Raw genomic sequence first — 11,403 nt, 5'->3', positions numbered from 1 at the left:
TTGGTTCAGAGCTTACCTGAACATAATATTTTATATTTCTGGAATGTAAACAAGAATCATAAAAATGCAATACTATTTATATTACATATTAATTCGTATTTTGAGGTATTTGGACCAAATATGAAATTAAGATGAGTATTTCAGAGTATTTCTTTTGTGTTTTAATTTAACCTGTCAGAAATGCATAGGTGGTTCTCAGCTGCGCGTGCGCGTGCCCGTCGCCTCTTCTCCTGTGCAGTAAGCGGCGCGCATTCGAGCGCAGGTCTGATCTGCTGTTTATGTCGCACTGACACTGATACTAATACTTAAAGAACAAAAAGACGGAGGAAAAAGCGTTTAAACGTGAGTGACCAGTGTTATCTGCTCATATTGTTAATACGATTCATACAGAAAAACGCAACTTCTTTTAATCAGGAAGTGGTTGAAACATCGTGAGTTGCCAAAACTGTTTTTCGTTGCAGGAAGTCAAATTTATATATTTCTGTACATTATCTGTAACTTTGCTGTGCAGTTATGGTCTTGATTATTGTTGAAATTAAAGTGTAAAGTTTTTTTTTAGTCATAAACTTGTAAAAAAAATTCCGTATGATGCTCTAGAAATATGAGGAACTTGCAAAGTGCAATAACACTTTTAACACTTATATGTATTAAGACATTCTAAGTAAAATTTAGTTTTTGTATTTTTCATAAAATATGTGGAATTACAGCATTAAGCTGATGATCCTGGTGTTTTACTTTCTTCATGACGCAGCAGAGCAGCCGTGAAATAGTCAGCTTGACAGTTACAAGAAGATTACTATAATTATTCATTTAGTGATACAGTTACATCATATACATCATATCTGTAAAAAAAAAAGTGTTTTATATGTTTATTGATGCATTTTGAGCATAATGCATTCAAATACTCAAAAGTCTGTACATAAGGAAATGTAAGGAGCCATGAAATATTGGCTTTGCTCTATAGATGTGGAAATCTGTGGTGGGACATGATGTTAATGTGAAGGTCGAATCGGAGGGGGACGACTGGGAAACAGACCCAAATTTTGAGGTACACAAAAAGCACACCAAAAAAACAACACTAAAAATTTCCCAAAACAACACATATTAAAAAAAAAAAAAAAAATAATTGTTTATTTTTTCTTTTCTTTTCTTTCTTTTTTTTAATATATATATAAATGTGTCTATGTATCAGAACGATGTTTCGGAGCAGGAACAGAGATGGGGTTCCAGGACCATAGAAGGATCAGGCCGAAAAGAACACATCAGGTAACAGTTAATACACACACAGATGCTGCATGTTATGTTGAAGATGAATTATATATAATATATATACAGATTAAAAAAGGAATATAATAACATAGCAGGTTGGTTGATGGCACCATGTTGCACTGGACTTGAAAGCACAACTAAAAAGAGTGTTGCTCTCTGCAGAGAGGAAATAGGAAGTAGAAACGCTGCCGACTTGAGTTGCATTTCCAAATATGGACTGATAAGTTCAAGCTTACATCATAAGCGGAATAAGATGCACACTGCATTTTAAATAGATTTATAAGATGTATCTGTATTATTTAGAATAACGGTGCTGGAGAATATAAATGAGCACCATAAGCAAATGCAAACAGTTGAGTGCATAACAAAACTGCCACATTCCGTGGTAATATGCAGCATGTAGTTACATGCAATGTGCCTGTGTTTGTGTGCAGCATTGCAGATCTCAGGCAGAATGTGTCTAAGGAGCATGAGGTGGTTAAGAAGAAAGAGATGGACCAGGGCGCTAAAGCCTCTTACGGCTATGGAGGGAAATTTGGAGTTGAGAAAGACAGAATGGACAAGGTTAGACTTAAAAGAACAGGCTGCTGGGTTAGAAAACGACTTCTGTGTGAACTGTGCTTCTTGCAACCCAACATTATTGACCTCTTTTTGCCTACACAATTTCACTGAAAATTTGCTAATGAGAACAAACCTTTAATCTAAAACCTCTTCACAGGATGCCAAACTATGCATATGTGAATATTCAGACTTGCTGTTTAAATAGACGTTGCACCAGGTTTGATGTCAGTGACACCGAACGCTATTGGTTTGAAGATTTTAACTAAAAAAATGATGTGTTGAATTCTCCCAGGGTGCTTTAGGGCACAACTATGTGGCGGAGGTAGAAAAGCACTCATCCCAGATAGATGCAGCAAAGGGTTTCGGGGGGAAATTTGGTGTACAGAAGGACCGTGTGGACAAGGTTAGAAGCTCTCTCACTGTCCTACCCTTGATTGATAATTGAATGAATGTTATTGTATATGATGGAGTAATGTGTTCTTTTCTTTGCCTTTTATCATTGATTATCTACAGTCTGCCATGAGCTATGAGTATAAGGGTGAGGTACAGCAGCATGCATCTCAGAAAGGTACTTTACACTCAAACATCTCAAATCCAGAACTTCACGCACACTGTGCATCTTCACCTCTGTTTTTGTTTTCCTGTGCTTTATATAATAATCACTTCTTTGCTGTTCATAAGATTATGCTAAGGGTTTTGGTGGGAAGTATGGTGTGCAGAAAGAGAGGGTTGACAAGCCGCAGTGGGTTACGACTATAAAGGCGAGACTGAGAAACACCAGTCACAGAAAGGTAATTTCGTTCTCTTCAGCATCCTGGCCTTCAATCCATGTTTTGGTCTCATTTTAATGGAAGAATAGTTTAGAAAGCATAATTCTGTTTTCATCTCACAGACTACGCCAAAGGCTTCGGGGGAAAATACGGAGTGGAAAAAGAAAAAGTTGACAAGGCTGCTTTGGGTTACGACTACAAAGGAGAAACAGAGAAACATCAGTCACAGAAAGGTCATTTTAATCTCTGCTGTTATATGGACCTCAGTCCTTATATTTGCTTCCTTCTGGGGGAAGAATAGTTTATGAAGCGTAATTCTGCTTTCTGAATATCTCACAGACTATGCAAAAGGCTTCGGGGGAAAATACGGAGTGGAAAAAGAAAAAGTTGACAAAGCTGCTTTGGGTTACGACTACAAAGGAGAAACAGAGAAACATCAGTCACAGAAAGGTGTGTAAATATTCCCAGATGGGAAACTCTTTCGGGAACCCATATTATATAATGTATGTCTCTTTTTTTTTTTAATAATGATTTTATAGCATAGGCTGTATCAGTGTCACATTACCTGGTATCTATCTCTGAATGTATGTCCATTGAGGGCCCTGGGAAATTGACTTTGGAGCCTCCTGCCACAATTAGTGCCCCCCCCTTAAAACCTTTTTTGAAGAATTAGCTAAAAAACTTGAGTTTTCTAACATTAGATGACTACTAATCGTAGCTGAGGACCCTAGTGATCATCTTTCTCTGTATTTTGTGAGTGGCCCCAGGGCTAGGTCGTAATTTAAGCTCATTTCTGAGGGCTCTGGTGTTTAGCACCACAAAATGCGATGTACTGTATTAAACTGACAGCTGAAGCTAGAGATGCAACCCAGTTTTGGTCTGTTTTACAGAATACTGTATAATATATGTATGTTCTTATATTTTATTTCAGACTATGCAAAGGGTTTTGGAGGACGTTATGGAGTCGAAGCAGATCGCATGGATAAGGTACATCTCACAGGATTTGCATAATATTGTTATGGAAGTTTCTGAAGTTCCTGTTTTAGAGTAAAAAAAAAGTAATTGTCAGATAATGTTGCAAATAAGTAAAAAAGTTATATATTGGAAAATATAGTCACATTGCAAGATACACAAGGCAAAATTACAAGAAACAAAGTCATAATTGTGAAGTACATTGTGAGATGTGTGTATATATATATTTGACAGTTTCCTAGTGAATGTACATTGAGTTATTATTATTTTTTCCACAGAGTGCAGCTTCATTCAGTGATATGGAGTCACCATCATCAGCTTATGAGAAGCCACAGGCTTTCGAGGCCTGTGAGTGTTTGCTGTACAAGTCTATGGAAAGATTACTTTTAAAGTATTCTTATGAGTAGTAATGCAGTGGCATTCATACATTTGAAATGTGTTGATCGAGGGTCCATATACTTTTCAGGGACTCAGTAGTTTCTTGCTTATCTCTTCCTGGTGTTTATAGCAAGTGTAGGAGCTGGAAACCTTAAGGCTCGATTTGAGAACATGGCGAAGGCCTCAGATGAGGATAATAGAAAGAGAGCAGATGAGGAGAGAGCCAGAAGACTTGCTCGAGAGAAGAGAGAACGGGAAGAGGCACAACGCAAACATAATACCAATATATCTGCAATATATCTATATATAATATATCTGTATATATAGACATGCTTGCTGCACTCTTAATAGAAACACATGATAACAATAGATAGCCCCACCACACACACCAGCCTTTTCTTTTCACACACTAATGGACACTTTGTAATCCTGGTCATCTTCTCTCTTAAGGAGCAGAGCAAGCGTGAAGAGGAGGAAGAGAACCAGAGACCTCCACCTGTGCCAGCGTCCCACAAACCCCCAGAGACATTCAGAAAACTGCCTGAAATTCCCAGAGATGAACCAGAGGAAGAAGCTCAGGCAATCAGACTCTTTTTGTTATATTTTCACAGCAGCCATATTTTTACGTGGTGTCCGGGGAGCCGTTGGGGCTTAGGGTTAAAACCTGACATGATGCTGGTCTCTATTCACTGCCATTATATGGATGAGTGCAAACAGGACATTTCTTTAAATTTCTCCTTTTGCGGTCTAAGAAAGCAAGAAGGGCATATGATGATAGAATAACACAAGGATGAGTTAATAATGGCTTAATTTTCATTTTACTACATACATACTAATGCACAAATTTATACATAAATGTTTATTCAGTAACTTGGTGGGGCTGTTATTACTCATTTCACATGCAAACAGACCAGCCAATCATCACAGGAGTCATTTACATATTAAAGTCTTAAAGGTACAGTATTCAATTCTAAAGGTGCGGTCACTTTTAGCATTGTTTTTCAAATTTTTGTGGGCGAAATCCATTTTAATTTGAATCCACATGATTTGGAATTCTGCCTGAGGGTGAAAGATTTCCCCTTTCTGATTTGGTAACAGTTTTGTTATTTTTCAATTCAATTCAAGTTTATTTGTATAGCGCTTTTTACGATACAAATCATTGCAAAGCATCTTTACAGAAAATTAAGTTTCTACAATATTTAGTAGTAGCTTATCAGTGGTGACTGTCAGTTTATGTGTATATACGGCAGAAATGTTCAGAAAAAATCAATAAAAGACGTAAACAAACAGACGATTAACACTATTAACAGCAATTATGCAATCAAACTTATAGCAAAATGTGGTAGTTCTGTATGTTGTCTCTGGGTTAGCATCATCTGAGGTCCTCTGAGGGGCTGGCATCATCTCTTCTCAGGTGTTCTGGATCCAGACTGGAGCTTGTGTAAAATTTGTTACACAAATTCCCACCACTTACCGTAATTTTAACAGTATTTTACTGTAAAATGCAAAAATAATAACACAAATAAACCATATATATTTCTGTAAAAAACTATACTGTTTGAATGATACCAAAAATATTGTGCTTTACAAAGGAGACTCTAGCAATTTAAAATATTGTGCTAAAACTACTCAGAACTGCATAGCAGTGCCTCACATTTTCTTCTGAAAATCTATCCCCTACCAATTAATCAAATAACATAATCATTTCAACAAAATATATACTGAAAAAATAGATCATCATCTAATTGGTGTGTGTTTGAAGTAATGAATCATGATTTGAAGCACATGATCTGAAAGAATTGATCTGATCGGGTGTGTGTTTCAGATAGAGGAGCAGCCTGAATATGAGGAGCCGCCATTACTGCCGCCCCGCTCAGCTGACCTGATTGAAGAGGAGGAGGAGCCAGAGCCGGAGCAAACTTACAATGAATGTGATCCCGTCCCCGTACCTCAGGAAGAAGAGTATGAGGATATTAGCTCATATCCTACTGCAGGTTAGACACACACACAAACGTTTACTGCATGTGTTCACTGTGGGCATCAAAGCCACATTAAGAAAAAGTAGACTGTTCTGATTATTATAAGAGCTGTAAGTGTTTGTAATTGCCAACAGCTGTAATTCCTGTTTTATTTCTGGCTTTTTCAGCAGTTGATAATGATTATGAAGATATAAGTGAGGCAGGAAACACAGCCACGGCACTTTATGACTACCAAGGAGGTACATTTACAGTCCATAGCAACTGATTGATACCTAATTGACTCCGTAGAGCTATGTAATTTATTTCTGTGGAGTTTCTTTTCGTTTAGTCTGCTGTGTATTATGAATATCAATCATGCTTTTGCAGAGGCCAGTGACGAGATCTCCTTCATGCCCGGTGACATCATCACTGGCGTTGAGATGGTGGATGAGGGTTGGTGGAAAGGAACGTGTCATGGTCGCACAGGCCTGTTTCCTGCCACTTTTGTGGAGCTCAATTAGTTGCTAGTAATCAGTGATCAAATTTATGTTTATTAGCCACTTGCAGACAATTATTTTTATTGCATTTTTTTATGATATGCATGTGCAATATACTAACATGTACAGAATGAACATTTGAATCTGGCTGAAAATGAGTTCTCATGTACTGTTAGCTGAGCAAAACTGTCCCTTCAGTGCATATGGTTAGTAACCAGTAAAGATATTAGATTAAGATGTAAATGATCATATGCGCTACCGATCAAACGTTTGGGGTGTGTAAGGTTTTGCAATGTTTTTGAAAGTCTTTTACACACCAAGGCTGCATTTATTTGATCAAAAATACAGTAATATTATTGTGAAATATTATTACAATTGAATTGTTTTCTATTTCAGTATATTTAAAACAGGCAATTTATTCCTGTGATGCAAACCTGGATTTTCAGCAGCCATTACTCCAGTATTCAGTGTCACATGATCCTCCAGAAATCATTCTGATGTGCTGATTTGTCGAATTCGTAAGTAAAAAAAATTATCATAATTGATTAAAACAGTTAAAACAATTAAAATCTTTTTTAAAACAATTATACTAATTAATTACGGATTTTTTAATGAATGGCGAATTCGTAAGCAACAGCATTTATTTGAACTAGAAATCTTGTAACATGCTTTTTCTGTTACGTCTTAACAATTAAATGCATCCTTTCTGAAATTACAGTATTCATTTATTTAAAAATGTATTACTGGCTCCAGAGATTTGAACGATAAAGTGTGTACAACAGAACATCAAATAAATGTTCAACTAGTCACAATTTACAGTCCTACAATATGAAAAATGTGCAAATATTCCATTTAATCTCTCAGATAATAGGATTTCATAAAAATTAAATGGAGAATCATCACAAAGTGATTGTGAAATGCTGTTAATAATTTTTTAATGAGGAATCAATTACCAGTTTTCTAAACCTTTATGCATGAAATATGAAGCGTGCTAATTTTATAAGTTATAAAGACTTGGTTTGGTGCAGAGATTAAATGTAAAAGTATGCCATGCTGCCTTATAGAGAAACACAAGCCACTGGCTTATGCTTGTTTCTTTACTGACTCAATCTTGTGCATTTTTGTTGACCATAAAATAAAACTTGAAATCCCCCAGAAAGGTATATTTGATTTATTAAGTGAAAAAAAAAAAGCTCATCCATAATTATCTGCCAACAAAGAGAATACCTAATACTTCACAACTGCAAAGTAAAGCAGACCCACAGAGTAGAAAGGAAAGAGTCAGAGGTGTAAAAGTAGTGAAAAAAAAAAAGCCTTGATCGTGATCTTGAATCCAAACCATTAACAAATCTGTACATTTCACAACTGCAAACACTCTAAAGTATTTTTCTGCTCAAGGTTGCACAAACAGTCCATAGAAATGTACATGAAAAAGATCCTGTACAGCTGTGACAGGAATAATGTCCGTTCACAAGTAGATCAGTTCATCTACCACGCGAGCCCTTTCTTTATCTTAGGTTTTCCTTTTTTAGCAGCACGTTTGGCTTTCACCTTCTTCGCCTGCCTTTGGTTCATCCACACCGGATACCGTCCTTGATCGTCCAACATGGTCTTTTTATTGCGTTTAGTGTCTAAATCCATCTTTCCACCATCCGCTGCAAAGCAACAACAGATCTGCATTTAATATGATTAAACGCAAGAGAAATCCCAAATTGCTAGAGGGTTTAATAACAGCTCACCATCTTCCTCCTGCATCTCAACATCTCCCGGCTTCTTCACTTTCTCAGGCGGCACAACGGTGGCGATCTCAGCCACATCTTTCATGCTGATCTCACCTTTCTCTCCCTGACCCAGCACCGTTTTGAGTCGTGCCAGCTCTTTGGGTGCTTGCTGCGTAAACTCCTCCCCACCCATATTTAAACTCAACATACAAGACAAAGCTAATAATAAAAATAAAATCATAAAAAGGTATTGTGTGTGAGGATTGTGTGAAGACATAGCTAATATATATATCTATATAAAAATATATATATATATATAGGTATATATATATATATATCCCCCCAGTCTGGAAAACACAATGTTTCGTTGATATTTCCACAACCATTTTGGGTGTCTACATCACTGAACACCTGATTCACTTCATCTCTTTCATTAGAGAAGCTCTATGAACTAAGTCTATTGAAATTCCTAAAACGTGCAAATGTTGATTACTCCATAATCACGATTAAAAGCACTGATACACAATGATTATTCATAATCTTACATATCGGTAGTTGTCATCTAAATAACCGATCACCCACGTGCCTTTAAATATATCCAGATGCAAGAGATCTGTGTAAGAAAAATGAGCTGAAAAGATGTTTGATAGCCAGTTAGCCATTTCATAAACGCAAAAATAGCTTTCTATTTTAACAGACATAACGTACTAACACCGCTCACGGGCGTAGTTACTGAAAATATAAGTTACGGACTTTAGTATTTAAGCTGTATTTATGTTAGCAGTGTGTAACTTACATATATCTTCACGAACCCTCTGGATACACGTGTATGTGTGTACAGCTGCCGCTAAGCAGAATCCTTACGACAGTTCCTTTTTTTTTTTTTTTTTTTTTTTTTTTTTTTTTTTGCGACAAAACAACTCGTGTTGACGGCGCGTTTAGTCCAGTAGAGGGCGACAGAACCGCGGCCTACATTTAACATATTAAAAACTTCTAAACGGCAGGTGAGTTGAATTACAAAAATACAGCAAACATATATTATAAATTCACAAATGTATCTTAAAATGTTCCTCCATCCCGAAAAAAAGCTGTTTGTCTCCATTTAAAGTTGAAATGCTTTATCAGACCCAGCTTTAAATGCAGAGTCCACTATAAGTTGATTTCCCCAAACTGTTTGTTTGTTTGTTGTGCCCGGCCCAATATGTCAACTTTTGGCTGAACTGTTAGTGTTGAGGGACAAACTGTTAGTGTGACTCATGGCAGATGGAGGACAGTATGGGGCGTGCTTGAAAAAACTTGTTTGAAAAACATCATTGTTTTTGCATTTCCATTTAGTGGCGCTAGCTGTGCTGAGATGACACACTTCACTCTGACAAAGCCCTGTAAATGGAGGTTTTCCTGACTGTGTGTTGACCAAGGGGTCATGCACGACCCACTTATCTCCTAATGTTAGGTACCTCTTCAGACATTTTATAATTCTCTAGTTGTTGTTGCTGTTTTGTTTTGGAGGCCTATCGTGTGGCGTTACAGCGAAGTGAAGTGTTTTGAACCGTGTGTGTCTTCATGTTGTCAGTGTTGTCATTTTTGGTGTATTTTCCTGAATGAAAAAGTGAAAAGTTTATGTTGAATTAAGTATTAGAATTTTGTCAGCCTTTTGGAGTAGACCACAGGTTTTCAAATTATGGTCTGGGGACCTCAAGGAGGTACAAAGGGATTTTTGGGGGTCTGTGGAAAAGACAAATTTTTTTATTTATTTATTTTTTAAATTTTCTTTCATCGTTGTCAAAGTGTAAAACTGCTCTGGAAAGTGTGTATACAGTACTGTGGAAAAAAAAATCTATACAAATAAATGAAATTATTATTATTATTTTTTTTTTAATTGTTTCTCCTCAGGTTCATACGAAGTCAATATTTTCTAGATAATAAGTTAATTTTGTATTCTTATTTTGTATTTATATTACATTTTATTTATGGCCTTTTTAAATTTTTAAATTTATTTATATTTAAATTTTAATTGTATTTTGCACTATTTGTTTGTGTGTGTGTGATTCAATATTTTCTAGACAATAATTTACTTAATTTTGTATTTCTATATTTTATCTATATTTAATTATTTTCATAATAACTTATTTTTTTCATTTAATTTTTAATTTTATTGTATTTCATTATTTCTATATTTTATCTATATTTAATTATTTTCATAGTAACTTAATTTTTTCATTTAATTTTTAATTTTATTTTATTTCATGCAGTATATGGGTTTTTATATCTGAATATATAGTTGCCTTCATATTTTAGGAGGGGGGTGTTTACAAAACCATTGTCATATTTTGGGGTCCATGGCATTAAAACGTTCAAAAACACCTGCACTAGACTAATTTTAGGTGCAATACAATACAATAAATAAATAAAAGGTGTAATCATATAGCACACACACAAAATATCTTCTGTCTTTTACTGAACCTTGCAGCAGTGTTAGTTTAATATAACTGACATACTAATTATAGTTGTTAATATTTTTTTCTTTTTGTAATTTTCATTTTAATTTGAAAGTTGTAGTAATTTTGTTGTATTTTTTAACATCTATGCAGTTTTTATTAATTTTTAGTTTTAGTTATTTTAGTACATCAAATTAAACTAAATGGTAAAATGTTACTTTGGCAATATATAGGATAAAAAAAAAAAAAAAAAAAAAAATATATATATATATATATATATATATACATATATATATATATATATATATATATATATTATATATACACATAAATATTTGATATATATGTACATATATATATTTTTACATATGTGTACATATATATATATATATATTATATAATATATATATATATATATGTATATATATATTTATATATATATATATATATGCATATACACGTTTTCTATGGTTTTTAGTTAACTATAATATCTCTGCCTGGCTGTACATGAGCAGAATGTAAGAGAGCTTAGTTCTGTTCTCACACATAATGCACAAATTTCTTTGATAAAACAAAAACAAACAGAGCATGACCTGCAACCAGTCTGCCATGGGACCTGCGAGCACTCGAAATCTGAAAGGCACATCTGCTGGGCTGTTCCAGTGACATTGCCCTTGGCAGTCAGCTGAGGTCTCTATGTAGCATGGGGAGTTGTGTACATTGTTGTGTGTTTTGATTCCCCCAGTTAGGGTTCCTTCAGTGAGAGTGACGTGGCTGTGTGTGTGTGTGTGTGTGTGTGGAATAATTAAGTCCCAAGACAGCATGTTCTGAAATGATCA

General features: G+C 35.2%; 3 protein-coding genes across 3 annotated transcripts in view; 2 read left to right on the top strand and 1 right to left on the bottom strand.

The window, feature by feature from the left end:
- Nucleotides 1-192: 192 nt before the first annotated feature.
- On the top strand, nucleotides 193-6,622 carry LOC109077618 (src substrate cortactin-like). The gene is given in 17 exon segments (XM_042742574.1): nucleotides 193-342; nucleotides 965-1,048; nucleotides 1,193-1,266; nucleotides 1,704-1,833; nucleotides 2,123-2,233; nucleotides 2,344-2,398; nucleotides 2,512-2,565; nucleotides 2,568-2,621; nucleotides 2,723-2,833; nucleotides 2,940-3,050; nucleotides 3,532-3,587; nucleotides 3,851-3,920; nucleotides 4,081-4,225; nucleotides 4,397-4,529; nucleotides 5,776-5,944; nucleotides 6,100-6,168; nucleotides 6,296-6,622. Coding segments are annotated over 16 exon segments (1,560 nt in total). The 5' UTR covers nucleotides 193-342; the 3' UTR covers nucleotides 6,430-6,622.
- A 939-nt stretch (nucleotides 6,623-7,561) lies between these two features.
- On the bottom strand, nucleotides 7,562-8,288 carry LOC109077600 (LLP homolog, long-term synaptic facilitation factor). Its single transcript, XM_042742559.1, has 2 exons — nucleotides 8,145-8,288; nucleotides 7,562-8,060 (listed from the first exon to the last, which is right to left on the bottom strand). The coding sequence occupies exons 1-2, from the start codon at nucleotides 8,227-8,229 to the stop codon at nucleotides 7,894-7,896; spliced, it is 252 nt and encodes an 83-aa protein (XP_042598493.1). The 5' UTR covers nucleotides 8,230-8,288; the 3' UTR covers nucleotides 7,562-7,893.
- An 809-nt stretch (nucleotides 8,289-9,097) lies between these two features.
- Nucleotides 9,098-11,403, top strand: part of ppfia2 (PTPRF interacting protein alpha 2) — a 169,341-nt gene continuing 167,035 nt past the window's right edge. Inside the window, exons 1-2 of the mRNA XM_042742459.1 lie at nucleotides 9,098-9,130; nucleotides 9,462-9,579. The gene's annotated coding sequence lies outside the window, so the exon portion shown is untranslated. The remainder of the gene's footprint in view (nucleotides 9,131-9,461; nucleotides 9,580-11,403) is intronic.

Source organism: Cyprinus carpio, chromosome A4 (genome assembly GCF_018340385.1).
Source record: "Cyprinus carpio isolate SPL01 chromosome A4, ASM1834038v1, whole genome shotgun sequence".
Classification (NCBI taxonomy): domain Eukaryota; kingdom Metazoa; phylum Chordata; class Actinopteri; order Cypriniformes; family Cyprinidae; genus Cyprinus; species Cyprinus carpio.
This window is presented reverse-complemented; position numbering and strand designations above follow the sequence as displayed.

What these genes read in the sequence shown, in the direction of transcription:
- LOC109077600 (XM_042742559.1), bottom strand. Translation starts at nt 8,229, where the DNA reads ATGAAAGATGTGGCTGAGATCGCCACCGTTGTGCCGCCTGAGAAAGTG. An exon ending in TGAGATGCAGGAGGAAGATG is followed by an intron (nt 8,061 to 8,144) that starts GTGAGCTGTTAT and finishes GTTGCTTTGCAG; the next exon opens with CGGATGGTGGAAAGATGGAT.